The sequence below is a fragment of the Bos mutus genome, chromosome 22, assembly GCF_027580195.1.
Source record: "Bos mutus isolate GX-2022 chromosome 22, NWIPB_WYAK_1.1, whole genome shotgun sequence".
Taxonomy (NCBI): domain Eukaryota; kingdom Metazoa; phylum Chordata; class Mammalia; order Artiodactyla; family Bovidae; genus Bos; species Bos mutus.
The window spans coordinates 61,806,585-61,824,110 of NC_091638.1; the positions used below are offsets into that span (position 1 = coordinate 61,806,585).

Sequence of the window (17,526 nt, forward strand, 5' to 3'; positions counted from 1 at the left end):
TGAGAGGCCGGCCTAGCTTTCTCCTGCTTCCTGAAACACACATACACCACGCAAGTGTGTGTGCTGACACACGTGCACATGTGCTTATGTGTACACACGTGTGTGGTCACACACACTTGCACAGACACAGGTCTGGCTGGCGTCACTGGTTTAGGCTACCTGCCTGCTCAGAAAGGAGGAGGGTCCCCAGGATAGGAAGGTTCAACCGCGAAGAAGGGTCAGACCCCCCAGTGGAGATCTTGAGCCACATTAGCCAGAGGTCGGCGGGGCAGAGGGCACAGATCTGCTGGGGACGCTGCCCGGAGACTCCAGAGCTGAGGTTCCCAGGAAATTCAGGGAGTGGTGCCTGGCACATCACAAGCACTCAGTACAGCGGAGCCGTCGTTATGGTAACGGCTGGGCAAACTTTGGAGGGAGCCAGGGGAGTCAGGGCCAGAATGTGTCCCAGGAGACACCATGGGGATGCTCAGAGCTGCAGCGAGGCCGGAGGACGCTCGGTGGCCAGGGGGACACTGACACTGCAGCTCTGCCACCCCGGCAGGGAGGGAAGGAGGCCTGCAGGGGGCGCTGGCTCCAGGGAGAGGAGCCCGGTGGCCGGAGACGCACAGGGAGCTTCCTATCAGGCATCCCCATGCCTTTGGGCTTTGCACGTTCCATAAGGAATCTAAATAACGCCCTAAAGCTAGTTGCAGATGCTCTGTAGAGCTAGACCCCCGTTTCTGGTGAAAAGGAAGAGCTGTTGTGTGGTAGGTACATGCGTGTACTCACACGCTGCTCACGCGTGCACACACATGGAGGTCTGCAGTGGGGTGTGGAACTGCTCCCAGCAGTTATTTCTGGAGAGGGGGTTGCGGGGAGCTGAAGGCCGAAACTGAGATTCCCTTTTATATAGTTCTACGTTATTTAAATTCTCAGTAGCTTGAAACAGCAAAAAAAAAAAAAAAAAAGGCTGTTCTACATCCTACATCTGCCCCTCCCCCCTCCCCCCCTGCCCCCTGAGTTTAGGGTTCTGGGTTCAGAGCCATGAGTGGGAGGCAGTCTGGCTTTCCAGGTCCCATACCCTCCACCTCCTGGCCCCAGGAAGCCCCTCCACACCACCTCCCACCAGCCTGAAGAAAGAGGCAGCCAGACGCATGGAGAAAACACCCATCTCAGGATTTATTACAACACGTTGTTTCCAAATACAAAAGAAGGGGACAGGACAGGGAGCAGAGAGCGGCTGCGATGGGGGAGAGGGCGGAGAGGAGGGGCGGGCAGGTGGGTGGGCAGCCCAGTCCAGAGGGACCAGGAGCCGGGCGGGCGGACCTGCCACCTCTCCTCCGCTGGACTTTCCAGCAAATAATAGGAGGAGGCCAGGTCCATTCTGGGGACCCCATGCCAGGGCACTGGGCTGGCAGGAGGGGGGAGGGCCCTGGGGCCCCACTCCGCACCTCCCAGGGAGTGGGTGGGACTGACCAGGGAGGGGCTCTTGCTGGGTGCCTTGTGCCCCCGCATGGGGAGAGGCGTGGGCTGGGGGGCTGAGACAGGGACTTCTCCCTTCACAACGACTCACTTCAGCCAGTGTCTCAAGAGCAAAAGCCCCCACGTGCCCCGGGCCAGAAGCCACAGGGCACCGGCAGCCCTGGAGAAGGACGGAGGGAGGGGATCGGGCCGTGGGACCTGCCCCCAGGGCTGTGGGGCTCAACCAGTGGCCCCCACCACTGTCTCCTGGACAGCACAGGCGTGGGGCGCGGAGAGGGGACCAGTGCATCCTCCACACCCAGGGTCACCTCCGAAACCCAACGCAATAGACACACAGGAGGCAGATTTACATAATCAATAATAATAATAATTAACCAATAATAATAAATACTTAAACCTCTAATCCATAGATTGCAAATACAACGATAGCTTATTTTCTTGGGGGAACGGGGTGGGGACAGAGGGAACAGGAACAGGACTTTTGCTCAAAGGAGGTTTGACAGGACAGGAGCTGGGGTCAAAAGAAGAACAAACAGAATAAACAGCTGGAGGGCAGCTGGGGGCAGGCAACCCCCGCCCACCTGCCCAAGCACTCAGTCCTGCCCAGGCCACCCCTCCAGCCAGGCCTTGGCCTCTCACCAAGTGACCAGCATCCACTCCTGGATGCTCCAGGACATCTGAAGGTCGGGGGACACCCACTCCTGCTGCCAAAAGCCTTGGGTCCCCCTGACCCCAGATGGTGGGGGGTGAGGATAGCTGGGGCTTTTCTCCTGCCCTCACCCCCAGGCTGGCCCACCTGGGCCAAAAAGCTAACGGGGGTTGGGGACTGGCATGTCACCTCGAAGATATCAGGGAGACTTGGGAGGGGAGCGCTCCACAGGAGAGGGGTGTACGGGGTTTTCCTCCTCCGAGGGCCCTGTGGGGGCTGGCAGACATGGGGGACACCTCCAACATCTGCTCACATGAGGGGCCTTTAGCTGGAGGGGGCTCTCCCAAGTGAAGGAAAGCCTCCACACCCCACCCCACCCCCACCCAGAGGCATGAGGTGCCTCCTCTGAGAGGCACCTCGACCGGCAGAACAAGACCCTGAATCTATCTGCCCTCCGACCAGTGGAGCCAGCACGGCTGGCCCAGCTATTCCCACTGCCCCTCAGGGGCCAAGCTCCCCCTCTGCCAGTTCCCCACTTGGCAGCTGGCACTGGGGGGGGGGGACCCCACAAGGTGGAGGAGAGGGTAGCAGCCTCCTCGGGACTGGAACTAAGGCTGGACCCAGGCTCAGACGCGAGTGGGGCTGTTCCACCTCCACCCTGCCCTGGGGACTCATGTCCCCTCACACTCAGAGCCCCCTTCTCTGCACTGCTACCCTCTTCCGGACCCCACCCTGGCCCCCCAACACCTGGCAGGCAACAGGCTGGGGGGATGGGTGGCAGGGACGCCCTCGGTGGCACTGAGACTTGGTGCCTGGAGCTGGCAGGGGGCTGTGAGCGCCTCCTCGGCCACCCCCCCCCCGGCTCCCGGGACACCCCCTCCCATCTATGGCTTTGGTGAGGAGCCGGGAGAGGAGCAGAGAAGGGAGGGGCAGGAGAGGACGCAGCGGGAGGGCAGGGAGGCTCTGCGGCTCAGTCTGCGGCAAAGGTTTTTTATCCTTTTTTCCCCTTTTCTTATGTAAAAAGTGCACGAAAGCTCAGCAGCCTCTTTGCAATGGTCAGCAGTGTTTCCTGGGGGAGGGGGCGGGGGAACCCCAGGCCTGGCACCCCAGCTTGCAACTGAAGGTGGCCTCATATTGCTTAGAAACGTGGGTTTCAGTTTAAATACCAGACAGTAAAAATAGAGCTCCGAGGACCGCCCGCACTGTTGCCAAATCATTGCCAGAATGAACAGCTTAAATAAATAAAAAATGGAAATATTTACTTCTCGATAAAAATCGCAGTAAAACCATTTACCTTTCTTTGCATTATATATAATATATATTTATAGCGGGCCCAGCCGAGGGCAGCCAAGGGCTCGGGGCGCCGCGTCCCCGCGGAGAGGCCGCTCCGGCCGCGGTCAGGACACCTCGATGACCTCCACGCTGCCCGAGAAGCTGGCCTGCTTGCCCAGCGCGGCCAGCTCCTCGCCGCGCGCGCGCCCCTCCACCATGCCCTCCTCGAACTCCATTTGGCAGCTCCGGCGCTTAAACTGCGTCTCGGGGGCCGGCTCGTCGGGCCAGCCGGTCCTCGCGTCCCGGGCCTCGGGCCTCGCCGCATCCCGCCGCCGCAGGTCGCCGCCGCCCGCGCCCGGCCCCCCGGCCCGGCCGAAGGGTGCGAACCGCGCGCCGCCCGCGCCCTGTGCGCCCTCGGGGCTGCAGCACCACGGCCCGTCGGGGGAGGGCGTGCCCGGGGAGTCGAGCGGCGGCGCCCAGCCCCCGGGGCCTGCCGGCTGGCCAGGGCCGGGCAGCCCGGGTGCCGACAGGGCCGAGAGGCCGTGCCGCGGAGTCTGCCGGGTGGCGTCGCCGAAGTTCAGGCCGAGGCCTTGCGCCGGGGAGCGCGCCGGGGAGCCGGCTGGGGGCCGGGGCCGCCGGCGGAGCCGGGGGCGCGGGTCGGGCGCCGCGTCCGGGCTGTCGGGGCTTGGGGAGGGCAGGCCCAACGTGCCCCCGGACGGGCTGTCCAGTTTGCAGAGCTTGGGGGCCTCCCCCGGGTCCGGGGGCCCGGGGTCGTCAGGCCGCCGGCTCGGGGTGTAGGCCGATTTTATGTCCAGCGAGAAGGAGCGCTTGAGGCGGTTGGTGTCCTGGAGGCGGTCGGAGGAGAGGTGCAGGCCGCAGAGGCCCTGCTGCAGCGCGCTGGTGGCAGGTGCGGGGCCGGGGGCCTCCGCACCCCCTGTCTGTGCAGCCTCCCTGGAGGCGGCGTTCGCAGCACTCTCTGAGGTAGGTGGTGGCGGCGGCGGCGGCAGTGGGGCGGCAGGGCCCGGCAGGGGCTCCGGGGTCCCGGGGTGGGACGCCCCGTCGCCTTGCAGGGCGGCCAGCAGCTTCAGGCTGCGCTCGTACTCCAGCAGCTGGCCCAGGAAATTGAAGTTGGGCGAGATGGACGGGCGCCGGTCCTTCACGAACCTGGGGGAGAGCCGCGGGATGCGGGCAGGGCTCCGGCCGGGCCAGGCAGCTCCCCAGGCTCGCCCCAGCCCCCAGTGCCCACTCGGGGGCACCTAGCTGCTGGGCAGACCCCAGTGGGCCAGGGCTGGGCTCAGGCCTCCTCCCCGGCCCAGAACGGTGGCTCCGCGGACGAGCAGGTGGAGGGGGCGGGGCGAGCGGGTGGAGGGGGCGGCGCTACCTGTAGGCGTCGTCCGAGGACATCCCCATGGTCTTCATGATGTAGGCGATGGCGATGGTGGCAGAGCGGGAGATGCCGGCCAGACAGTGGACGATGACTTGGCAGCTGGACAGCTTGGCTTTATCTGGGGGCAGGGGTCCACGTGAGTGCTGGGGCCGCACAGCCCTTCCCTTCCCTCAGGTTTCTCCCGCCCTCTCCCGCCCCTGCCTTCCAGCCCTCCCAGGGCCTGGGTGAGAGGGTGCCGGCCACCTCACCGATGAACTCGATGGACTTGTCCAGCCAGGGCAGCAGCTTTTCACAGTAGTTGTCATTGATGGGAATGCGCAGGAAACGGCTCTCGCAGATGAAGTCGGGCTTGGGGCAGGAGTTGCTGGCGTTGAGGACGTAGCTTATTCCGTTTTGGGTCATCAGATCCTGGGAGGGTAGGGAACAGGGTGGAAGCGGGTGCAGCCAACTGAAAACTGGGATGCCCTGGAGGCGGGGCCTTGGAATCTGGTTCCTGGAGCACCCCCCGCCCCCGCCTCCCCCCCTGCAAGGCTCCTGCAAGACCCGCCCACAGCCTGCTTCCCGCTCCCAGGAATTTTAAGGCTGAGCTGCCTGGGCGGTGGCTTTACCCTCTTTCCGCGTCACCATTTTTAAAACACGGGGTTCTTTCAGGGCTGGCCAGGGGCCCAGTGACATCAGCAGGCTGGCACGTAGGCTGCAGAGCCAAAGGGGCAGGGAGCCGCCTCTTTGCCCAGCCCTGCCAGGCCCCGTCCCCGCCCTGCCCTGGTCTTGCCAGGACCTCTGGGGTCCTGTGAAACCACAGGCAGGCTCACACCCGGGCGTATCTACCCCTCACATCCACGGTCAGCTCCCCCACCCCCGCACCCCACCTCCCCACCCCAGACCAGCCCAGGAGAGGCTCCGGCTCCGGCTGCACACACACCTTGTTCAGGACATCCTTCTGAGAGCCCAGGTAGAGGTGAGGCAGGATGCGGGTCAAGCCCACGCTGGGCACAGGGAGGCAGGGCTGGGAGAGGCTCATGGGAAGCAGGGTAGCAGGCTTGCCCTCGCAGAGGCCGGGGAAGCAGGAGGAGAAGGTGGCAAAGCCCCCTGCGGGCGGATGGATGAGACGCATGTCAGGGGTGGGCCGGCTGGGGAAGGAGAGCGGCTGCCCAGCCTCCCCCTGCACAGACCCCAGCCCAGTCTGCCAGCAAGCCCCCGGCTGGAGCACCTGGTCTCCGTGCTGGTCCTGGAGAGCTCCAGGCTGTCCCGCTCCCATCACCCACCCCTAAGCCCACATCCCTCCTCATGCCAGTCAGGGGCTGGCCTCCCTCGGGACGCCGCTGTGATGCCCATAAAAGTGGAGGCCGTACAAATGACCAGTCAGCATGCAGCACACGCAGCACCCGCGCACAGGCAGGTTCAGAGGCCACAGGGGTCTTCACGCTGTGGCGTGGGGCCAGGCTGGGCCTGCCCGCCTCTCCCCCAGGGCTGATGCAATCCCTCCAGTTGGCTGGAAGCCCTGGGCCAGGCTTGGATGCCAGGACAGAGAGGCAAGGGCTTCTGAGGGCCACTCCCCCCCTGCCCTGGGCATGACATCACTCTCTGGAGCTGGCACAGCACACAGGGTCATGTGCGCTCGGGTTACGGCTCCATTCCACCCAGCAGGGGACGACGGAGGAGCAGAGGCTGGGCTGAGAAAGGAGCGCTGGGGACTGGGGCACGCAGGCCGCACGCTGTACACGTGGCCGGCGTGTGTCCTGCCTCCTTGCCCGCGCGTGTACATTGGACTGCACGTGGGCAGAAGGAGCCCCTCCGCTGGTCAGGAAGGGGCTGAGGGGGACCCACGGGCACACATCGGACTCAGCGAGTGACCTCGGGCTTCGGTGTCCTGGTCCTGCCTGCCCCAGACACTGTGCTGAGGTTCATGGAAGTGGATAAGCAAACAGCCAGGCCACGGCCGACCTGTCCCCAGGAGGCGGCAGAGGGGCGAGGCAGGCGCCCGCAGACACAGTTGGGGCCAGACCTGGCTGATTCCTGAAGACAGAGATGCCTGGCGACCTCGCTCTTCACCTAGACCCAGCTCAGATAAACCAGAGTGCCTGCCTGGTGCACTCCCGGGGCCCCTAACCAAGGCTGGACTTTGGGGGACCACCACCTCCAGGCTAGGGGCATGGAGGTATAAGCCTTGGAGGGGAGCCTGCTGGCTGCACGGGGAGAAGCAGGTGACAGAGGCACCGGCACTGCTGCTCAGGTCCCGAGGGGAGGCCGGGCCGGGCCCCAGCTCACTGTGCAGAGCCAGGGACCCCCGTGGGGGAGGGGCGGGGCCTGCACCATCTCTCAGAAGACCCTTCTCTGCCAGTCCCTTTCCTCTGCTCTCTCAGCAGCAAAGACAGGCAAGTGTGTGGGGTGGAGAATTCCACCAGGAACCCCCTCTTCCTAAGGAGAGCCTCTAGGAGGGGCAGAGATCTGCCAGCCTTTGCTGCAATTCCTGGAACCCCCAAGAACGCCCTCTAGGCAGAGTCAGGCAGCTTAGAGTGCTCCCTATAGCCTCCAGTCCTCCCATGATTTCGGGACACCCCAGGGCCTAGGAATGGGTGACATGGGAGGGCAGCATCTGTGCCAGCAGCCCTGGACCGTCTGTCCCCCACTCCCCCGGGGTGCAGCCCTCTCAGGACCTGGGGAGGTGCCCAGACCTCCCAGGGCTCTCCAGGGCACCCTCCTTCGGTAGGGTAGCCCCCCCTCCCCAACCATGCCTTGCAGGTCAGGGAAAAACGCGCGTTCCGGGAGGCACTCCTGGCCCCACCCACCTCTGTCACTGCGCGCTCCAGTGCGGATGCGGCTCGGCCCGGATTTGGGGGCGCGCCCCGGAGCCCCCGCTGCCCGCCGCAGTCCCTGCCCGCCGCAGTCCCGGGCTGGGGCGGCACCCGCCCTCCGCGCAGGGGCCGCAAGCGCTGGAGTCCTCTCCGGCCGGGTCGAGAGGTGGCGCGCAGGGGCTGGGCGGCCCGCGGCGACCACACCGGCCCGCATTCCGCGCACCCCTTAAAGCGCCAGGCGCGCGTCCCCATGCCCGCCGGGAGTCATGGCCAGTAGCCGTGCGGGAGAGGCGCGGCGTGGTCTGGGCACCGGCTCGGGACCCCGGCGCGGCCCGCTTCCACCGCTCGCTCCGCAAAGCGCCCCGCCCTGGAGTTCCCTTCTCCCTGGCTGTGCCGCGCGTCTCCCTGGCGCCCCTCCGCCCACCCACGGAGGGGTCTGTCCTTCCCGCGGGCGTCTGCCCAGCCCGCTCCGTGTGCCTAGCTCGCTGGGCCGACGGCCTACCTCTAACCCTTCGGCCCTGCCCTTCTCCAGGGTTCGGGTGGGCGCTGCCCCAAGCCTGTCCCTCCTCAGGGTCATGACTGCTCCCTGGCTTGCTCCTCATAGAAACGGGGGAAACCCTCTAACCCTGGGGTGGGGCACCGCCAGCTCGCAGGGGACTTCCCACCCAGCTCACCCGGGACTGACCAGCAAGGGCCCTGGGCAGCCCAGGGGGAAGTGGGGCGCTGCTCCGGGACCCTCTTCTCAAACGTCTGGGAGGGCCTCTGGTGTCATATGTAGCAAGGGCACACACGCGCGTGTGTGCACACACACAGGGGCTCCCGGGGGACTGCGGGCAGACCAGGACACCTGTGACACCCCCCTCCGCTCGGCCCACACAGCCCCAAGGCATATCAGCTGTGTCAGCTCTGCAGCTCTGTGGCTTCTGGCTCCCAGAGCTCACACATGCACGCACACACACACCCCCCCCATCCACACATGGAGAGCACAGCACACGCTCACAGGACCCGTTCTCTGAGGGGTCTGCCCGGAGCCCCGGCCCCTGGCAGCTGCTGGAGCAGTCTGCAGCCCCTCGCCTCACAGGAGGGCTGGCCTGGTGCCCCCAACGCCCGTCATGCTCAGGAGGTGCTCAGGGCAGGTGTCAGAATGAAGAGCAGCACCCTAGCAGCTGTGTGATGGTGGGGGTGATGCCGGTGTGGGCCCTCCCCCCACCCTCTCCTGCTGTAGCGCAGGGCACCCAGGCAGGGAGGTCGCACATCCTGGGGGACAGGCCCTGGGCCACCTGGGGAGGGGGCTGGCCAGTCTGATCTGGGGGAATGTAAGCCCCATGGGGACCTCCCCCTGGGCAGATAGCAGTGGTGATCAAATAGGCAGTTGCTAGGCTCCCTGTGCCAGCTGGAACATTCAGAGGACCCCCCAGTGGGGGATCAGTTCCTGCTCAGACTAGGGTTTCCCCAGGGTGGGGCCTATGCCTCCTCCCTCAGACTGTATGCGTGTGTGTGTGTGTGTGTGTGTGTGTGTGTGTGTGCGCGTACCTGTGTGGGTGGGGGGTAGCTTCCAAGGTACACCAGGTCTTTGCCTAGATCCCCCCCATTTCCCCTGCCTCAGGCCTGTGTTGGGGTTTCCCGCTGTCCATGTCTCACCTGCTGGTGGTGGGCCTGGGCCCTCGCTGGAGGTGGGACCTGAAGTGTGGGGGCCTGGGGGAGGGGGTCGGAGGAGTCCCTGAGAACTCAGAGCTCCCTAGCTTCGCCTCCACTGGGTCCCCACCGCCCCAGCAGACGCTGGGCCCTGGGCTTAGAGAGGAGAGCAGAGGCCGATCCGGAACGTGACCCTTTGGACGTGCCCACCCCTGCCCCCGCCCCCGCCCTGCCGCCAGCAGGGGAGAGAGGCCTCGGGAAGGCACCTGTAAGGATGGCCACGCTGTCGAAGCAGCCGTCAAGCTTGCTGAGCAGGATGGACAGGAAGCTGTCTGCGGCCAGCACGCTGGCGTCCCGGGTGCTCTGGTCGTAGACCACCACGTCCTGAGGCTCCGCGGCCTCCATCTGGGCAGAGGGCAGAGGTCAGGGGGGCCAGGTGCCCGCCAGTCGCCGCATCCCCTGCCGCCTCCACTGCTGCTGGTCAGGCGGTGGAAAGGGAGGGCCTGTCCCTGTGGTGCCTTGAAGGCAGGGAGGGCGGGCGCCCAGCCACGGTGTACACCTGGACAGCTGTGACTGTGCAGCCACAGGGCAGCCCCCCGGAGCAGGGAGGGTCGGGGGACACAGCCCCCTGAGGCAGCCACGCTCCCACATACAGTTAACAGACACTGGGGGCCCAGCCCCTGTGGAGGAGACGCGGGGCAGGCGTGAGTTCCCAGGAGGCGCATGCGGGCGCCCTGACCTCCGGGGCACAGGGAGGCCTGGCTGGCTCCCAGGAAGGCCGAGGGCCCCAGGAGGCACACGTTGGGGATTCTGAAGGCTGGGTGGGGGGACCTCTGGGTCTGGGGTCTCCTTCTGTCCCTGGCCAGTGATGGGGCCTCCGGAGGCTGCAGCAGGCCCTCCTTGCCCCCAGCCATCCCAGTGGAAGCAGTGGGAAGCTGGGGCCCACCGGCCCTCCCCTCTCCGCTGCCAGCTGGGGGCCCAGATGTGAGCCGCTGGGCTCGGAGCAGCTGGTAGCCCGCCCCCAACACGCTCAGCCCTTAAGCCCGCTGAGCTGCCAGCCCTGGGCCGATGATGTCACCAACAGCCAATGGGAGAGCATTCTGGCCCAGCACTTGCTGGGGGTTATTCATCACCGGATTCCCCTCACTGGAGGCCGCAGGGGACTCCCGTCTGGCTCCTCTCACATCCCAGCTCTGCCCCAAGCAGGGCCAGTGACCAAGACCCCTCCCTGAGCCTCTGGGCCGCCTGGGGAGCCAAACCTCCCCCACGCGGGCTTCGCAGGTCACAGTCCAGTGTGGGCTCGATGCCCCTGGGCAACAGAGACAACTGTTGCCTGAGGTGACCAGCGACGGTCTTGCAGGCCTCGGAGAGAGCTCCTGGGCCTCAGGATCCGGGGGAGAGACCGGGACTGGATGCCCCTGTGCCTGTGTGAGCCCCCAGCCGCCCGTCTGGTCCTCCTCTGAGTCCTCAGGGTGGTCAGAGAGGCCTAGCCGCCCTCCTCGCTGCCCGTCTGTCTCCCGTGTCCCCCCCGGCTCCATCCACAGCCCGGGCACAGCCACACCACGTGGCTGGGCCCTGCATGGAGGCCTCTGTGTGGGGCTGAGTGGGGACCCGGGCAGGGTCAGTGGCTCTGTGGGGAGGGCAGGAAGCTGGTAGGAGGGTGTTGAGTCTGTCGGCGGAGGGTCACCCTGGGGAGGAGCACTCTTGTAGTCCTAAGGTGGACAGGGGCGCTGCCTGCCAATGGCTTGGAATCTGACCCCGAGGAGCACAGAGCAGCTTCAAGGGCAGAAAAAGGGAAGGCTGCCCCAGCCCTGGCTCCCGGAGGAGCCAGAGAGACGGGCGGGCTGCATACCTGGCTGCGGGCGGCAGGCTGGATCAGCTCAGCAATGGTCACTTTGCCCTGCTGTAGCCGCCGCTTCACCAGCTTGGAGCAGCAGATGTTGACGGAGCTGAGTACGTGCCAGCTGTTGTACTCCACGAAGGAGCGGCTGTCGATGACCAGCGGGCCCCCGGGCCCGCCCCGCAGCAGGCTGGCCAGCCTCTTGGCATCCATCACCTTCCGTGGGAGCCGGTCCCCGGCCATGGCGCGGCAGTGGGCAGTGGGGAGGGGCGACCCCGGGAGTGGGCAGGGGCAGCTCCAACGGCCTGGACGTGGCCTAGGGTTTGGAGTGCCCAGGCATGGCGCCAGACCTGCGGGGAGAGGCGGACGGTCAGTGGTCCCGCAGGCCCCTGGGCCTCGGACGGGCTGGCAAGGGGACTGGTCCAAGGGCAGCGTGTCTGGGGCTGACACATGCCAGTGGGGAGGGTTCTCGCTCCCTCTGGCTCCTTCCTGGAGGTTGGGCTCCCTGAGCCTGCGGCTTTCCCGTTGGGGTCTGTGACCCTGGGAAGGGTGCTCGGGAGGGGCTGGTCCCGTCCTGAGCCCTCCAGGTCACAGCGCCAGCCTCTCAGCAGGACATAGCAAGGCGAGTGGGGACCACAGAAGGCGGGGCCGCAGGACTCAGGCAGGGTGAGGCCCGAGGGTCCCTCCCCCAGGCCAGGCCCCCCGGACGCTCACCCCTCCCAGGGCGCCCCCTTCTGCCCCAGCGTTGCCTGTCCTGTCTTGGGGATGCAGGTCTCTCCCCGCCCCCCACTTTCTGGACGGCGTGGCCCGCTGGCTCCATAAGCCGATCATCTGGATGGGGTGGAGGGCAGGGCACCGACTGGGCCGGGAGCTCTGCGTCCCAGTTCTGCGGGCCCGGGTTCAGGCACACAGGGGGCCAGCCTCCTCCTCCTTCTTCAGGGCTGGGTCACACACTTACGAAATGGGGGAGACACTATGATGGGGCACCGCAGACTCATCAGTGCCCTGGGGTTGAGGAGGCCCCTTTGGGGGCCTGGTGGGTACAAGGACTGTGGTGCGGTGGAGGGCACCCAAGGATAGTGGTCAGCGGTGAGTGTGGGTGACTGTGTAGGACCCTCGGGCTCAGGGGTGACTGGAGGGAGTAGGAGGTGGGTGGGACGTGAGGCTCTGGAGTCTGGGCGGAAGCCCCCTCTGATTTGGTGCCAAGCCTCTGCCACCACTGGCCCACCTGCCAAGACGGGCCTTTCTCAACGCCCCCCCTCCCAGGCCTCACAGTACCCAGGGAGGCATGCATCTTCAGGATGACGAGTTTGCTCGAAAGCTGGGGAAACTGAGGCTCGGGGGAGGGGTGGGATTAACCCAAGGTCGCATCAAGGACACTGGACAGAAAGGGGCCCACGGCCGCCCTGATCACCCGGGGTCTCTCCTCTGCCAGCTTGGGGGGTGGGGAGGCTGAGAGACGGACTCCCCCACAGGGCCAGCGAGGGAACTCCCTCGGTAAGCCCCTCGCCGGCAGCCACAGAGGGTGCTGGGGTGCGCGGCGCTTGGAGACACGCTTCGCCTTTCAGTCAGCACTGACGACCCTGGGGACGGTGGCCACTGTCTCTGCGCCAGCCCTTGGGATGAGCTCCCAGGCTCGTGGGGGGTGCCAGGGGTCACAGAGGAGGAGGTGCAAGGCAGGCGGGGACTGGCCCGCCTGGCATGGGCAGCCCAGGGCTGGGCCACTGGAGCTGGTGCCAAGGGAGGCCCTGGACAGTGCTGGGGCCTCGAGGTCCTGCTCACAGATGCTGCTCCTCAGGCGCTTGGGCGCCTTGATGGTGGGGGCAGGGCCTGGGGTGCAGACGGGGCCCTGCCCTCCTGAGGGCCATGGCAAGACAGTGGGTCTGCCTGCTGAGGGGCCCGACCTGCTCTGAGGCCTCTGTCCGCGTGCCCAGGGGACCCCAACTCGACTCCTGGTCGAGCGGTTTTGAGAGGTTTTTCCAAGTTCTTGCCTGACTCCCTTTAAGGCTGGGACAGGCCCCGCCTCCAGGCCCCCCTGACGCACCTGGGCAGAGCCTCCCACCATGGGGTGTGGGACCTGCCTCCAGTCCAGAGGCCCAGGACCCCGACAAGGAGACCGTGGGGTGGGGACACCATGGGCAGAGCCTCCTCCCACGGGGGGAGGTGGGGCGGGGGAGGAGGCCTTTGCTGCCCCTGCGGCAGTCCTTACACTGCCAGAGCGGCGTGAAGGGGTGCTCACTGCACGAAGGGGAGAGGAGGCTGGCGGAGGGGCAGGGAGGTGAGGCCGGAGACCCGCGGAGGAGAGGGGGCAGGGGCTGGAGGGGTGGACGGCTGGCCTGTGGGCCCACCTGGTACCTGGTCCCCAGCCCCGGCTCCTGAGGAGCCTCTGGCTTGGCCCTATTAACCACTGTAATATTGTTATTTGCAGCTGAGGGGGACTCATTAGCAAGTTGGCACCTCCGTTGTTGCCATGGCAACAGCAGGGGTGCCAGGCAACCGCTGCTCCTGCGGCAGCAGGCGGAGCTGCAGAGCCAGGTCCACTCCTCGCCCGCTCCCCGCGCCCGCCCTCAGGTGCCCAGCAGCTGGGAGGGGGACCAATTCAGCCAGGCCCGCCCGCCCCTGCACGCCCCACCAGGTCCTAACCCTCCAGTCACCTCCCACGTGCACAGGCTCACTCTCCCATCCTGGGGAGCCCTGCCCTTCCTGGGCGGGACCCCCTGCATTGTGCTGGCCCCCAGGCCCTCCTTGGGCAGACCCCTCACTTCCCCAGCTGCGACAGTCAGAGCAGGGCGCAGAGCTGGGCAGAGCAGGGTGGGGTGGAGATGCTGCAATAGGCCAGGTGGGCGCAGAGAAAATGGATGTGTAGGGGCTTGGGCCTCCCGGCTTTTAAGGACCCCCTGCAGGCTCAGCTGAGACCCTCCCCCGGGGAGGGAGCACCCAGAGCCTAGGTCAGCTGGGAGCCTGGGTCAGCCCCACCAGAGGGCAGCAGCCGAGGAGACAGGGTCCCAGGCCAGAAGCAGGAGGAGCCCCGCCCCTCCCTGCCTGCTGCTGGGCCAGGCCTGGGAGGCCACAGGCACCGCCTCCCTGCTTTCCTGGGGTCCACGGCGCCACCTGGCCCTCATGTGAAATACAGGCTGGACACAGCCCTTTGCCACTGGCCACGCTCATGGCACGTACTTACCCGGTTCCCACAATCCATCCCAGCCCTGTGTGCCGTGATTCACACAACAGTGCGTGTGTGCACGTTCACGTGGTCACTGCACGCATGTGTCCTCACCTTCTGCACGCGAGTGCCCGAGATTCCAGCACGCCCCAGCCCCAGATGCAGCCACAGCCTCTCCTCACCGGCTCCCATGGCCTCCAAGAGGGACATCCGTGTCCCTCAGCACGTGTACAACCAGAAAACTCCCAGCTAGGGGCATCCTCACCAGGGCACCTTGTGCTCAGCGTCGGGGGACGCGGGAATCCCAGGAAAGGCAGACAGAGACCCTGGCCACCACTCAGCGTGGCTCCGGCCTGGCGGAGCCAGGTCACCAAGGTAGGCCTCAGGCAGAGCTGACGGCGCACAGACCCCCGGTGCTGGGTTTCCGGCTCACTCTGACCCGGGGGCAGGCTTGGAGGCAGAAACTGCTACCCTCTGGAAGCCAGGAGAGAGGCTGGCAGGGGTGGCCTCTCACAGGCAGGGGCCCACGTGCTCACCAGGTTGGCTCTCTGCACCGCCCCCCAGCTCTCTGAGATGACTGGCACAGGACCCAAGCTGCGTCCACTCTGTCCTGGCTGCTCTTGGCAAGGCCAGGCAGAGCCAGCCTGACCTGGGGAGGCTATGGACTTGGGAGACAGTGGGGTGGGGCTCTACCCTCAGTGCCCAGGAGTTCGGGGCTGAACTGGGACTGGAGGGCTTGGCACAAGGGTCCTCAGGGAGGCAGGCTCAGGACGCACCAGTCTCGGCTTCCTCTGCTCCTGCCTAGCTGGTTTTATTCCCGCTGATCAACAGGACTTCTACTGGGCACCCCTCCCCCATGCTAACTGCCGGGGCCAGAGCCCACCAGTCACCGTCTGAGGTTCAGGCAGAGGGGGCCTCAGCCTGTGCAGTCTGACAGTCTCAGCCCGAGCCTCATCACTGTTGCTGTGGGCTCGCCCCTTCCTCTCCTCTCCTTGGGAGCTGCACATCTAGGAGACAGGCAGACAACCTCCGCTTCCTCCACCCCTCCTCTAGGCAGGAGACTACGGGCCCCCCACCCCCCACCCCAAGCTCTCTGATTGCAGCTTCTGGGCCTCAAGGTCAGCCTCAGCCTAGAGGAGAGGTGATGCTGGGAAGGGTCCTGGTGCGGAAAGGGGCTTCAAACATCTTTCTGCATCTCTGTGCCTGGAACCTGCCCTTTCCAGAGGCAGCCTCTGGGATCCAGGAAGCTTCCGGAGGGCAGCAGGGGACTAGAACCTGCCTAGCAACTCCCCCAGGGCCCTAGGCTGACTACAGCAGGAGGTATTTCAGTTAGACTTCAGGACGAACTCCCAGTCCCTGGTCACATGACCTGGCCATCTTTGGCGAATGCTTATCAACCATCTGAGGAGCAAATGCCAGGGACACCTGCCATCTTGGGGCAGGACAGGGGTGCTGGATGCTACCTGCGTTTCCTGGGCTGCTGTGGGAGCAAGAAGGACTCGGGGAGACGCTGGGAACGGACAGTCTCTCAGACCTCCACAGACCCCCAGGAGCAGAGGGCACAAGGCAGGAAGAACCCCCTCCCCTTCACCAAGCTGCGCAAGAAAACTGCAGACCGCACACTCCACCCGCCGCCTTTCTCCCCCATCCTACGGAGGCCGCCCACCCCCACCCCATCACTGAGAGCTCAGGCCCCAACGCTCCCCCTTGCAAAGTCAGTACATTTTTTGCAGCAGGAAATTAGAAGGTAAATTCTCCCAGAAGGGATGACCTCGTGCAGACTGGGCCCATTTCTGCCCCTTCCCCTCCAGGCCAGACTATTACATACTCTTCACCCCAAGGTGGGTGCACAGGCTGAAGGAGGCTGGTTGCACTCAGCCTGGCAGTGCCAGCCCCTCCCCCAGCACCCGCCGCGTCTGCAGCAGGCTGGCGGCTGGCCTTTATTCCGCAGAGGCCAGCTGAGCTCCCTGAGGTGGGGTGCCCATCGCAGCGTGGCAAGACAGGGGAGAAGGCCAGACACGGAGCGAACCTCTCCTGAGGCTGCCACCCGCCAAACGCCCTGAGCTCCAACGGCCCAGGCCGCCGCATCTCCGCGCCCGGCCCTGCAAAGGACGATCCTCTTCAATCCTGGTCCCTGTGGTGGGGGTGCTTTTCGGGGGGGCACATGGGGCTCAGATAGATCCACGCTCGATCTTAATGGTCGTCCTCGTCCTTAATTCATGCCCCTCCCCCACCAAAATAAGAAAGAATCGCGCGTAGAAAGGCGGCGAAGCGGTGGCCGGGTGTGTGCCGGGCCGGGGTCCGCGGGGCGCCGCGGGAGGCGGGGGAAGGACTTCTCGGTCGGGTCCGCGGCGCTCCTGAGGGCCGGTGGGGGCCGCTCATCTCCAGGCCATCTCCTCTTCCCCGTGCCCGCCCCGCGCAACCCCCCGAGCGCTCCCGATGCAGCGCCCACCCGGCCGAGCCGGGCGCTCGGGCCGCGCGCCGGTGATCCCCTAGCCCCTCGGCGCCCCGCGCGTACCCCCAGCACCCCGGCGCCTCGCGCGTCGCCCCCAGGCCCCCGGCGCTCCGCGCGCCCCCCCTCAGCCCCGCCTGCGCCCCGCACGAACCACCCCCCCCCGGCCCCGCCGGCGCCCCGCGCGTCCCCCAGCCCCACCGGCGCCCCGCTCACCTCGCTCTCGCTCGCCTCAGGCCGGCACCCGGGACCTGCGCTGCGCTCAGCGCGCCCGCTCCGCCGCGCAGCCCATGGGCCCGGCGGGGGCCCGCGCAGCCGGGGCCGGGGGAGCGCGCGGGTCGCCGCCGTCGCCGCCGCCGCGGGGAGCGCTCGCACGGGCCCGAGCGCGCGCACTGCGGGCGGGCACGCGCGCATCCCACCCCGCGGCTCGGCGGGCGCGGCCGGGGCTGCTCCGGCTCGGGCTCGGGCTCGGGGTCCGGCGTCCGGCGGGGCGGGGGGCGGGGGCCGCGGAGCCGGCTTGGCCGCCGCGCTCGGCCGCGAGTGACAGGCCCGGGGCGGAGGGCGGGGCCGCCGGCGGGGATGAGGTCATGCCAAGCGAAAAAAGCCCCTGACGTCACCTGCAGCCAATCAGCGCACGCGGCTCGGGGGCAGGTGACGTCAGCCAGCGCCCCGGCTCCGGGTGCAGATTAGAGGCGGCGGCCGTGGGGGGCGGGGGCCGGCCTCCGCGCCGTCGCCGGGCGCCCTCTGCCCTCCCCTCTCGCCCCGGCCCCGGATCTTAAAGGGGCCGCGCGGCCTCCGATCCCGCGCCTGGAACCCCACCTCCAGGAAGCCCTCCGGGCCCCAGCGCTCCGCCCCACCCGGAGACCGCCCCC

At 66.8% G+C, this 17,526-nt stretch overlaps 1 protein-coding gene across 1 annotated transcript; it reads right to left on the minus strand.

Annotated features, from left to right (window-relative positions):
• Window positions 1-1,138: 1,138 nt before the first annotated feature.
• DUSP8 (dual specificity phosphatase 8) lies at window positions 1,139-17,208 on the minus strand. Its single transcript, XM_070358925.1, has 7 exons — window positions 16,871-17,208; window positions 11,052-11,389; window positions 9,466-9,604; window positions 5,692-5,858; window positions 5,018-5,177; window positions 4,764-4,887; window positions 1,139-4,546 (listed from the first exon to the last, which is right to left on the minus strand). The coding sequence occupies exons 2-7, from the start codon at window positions 11,280-11,282 to the stop codon at window positions 3,508-3,510; spliced, it is 1,860 nt and encodes a 619-aa protein (XP_070215026.1). The 5' UTR covers window positions 11,283-11,389; window positions 16,871-17,208; the 3' UTR covers window positions 1,139-3,507.
• Between the last annotated feature and the right edge of the window lie 318 nt (window positions 17,209-17,526).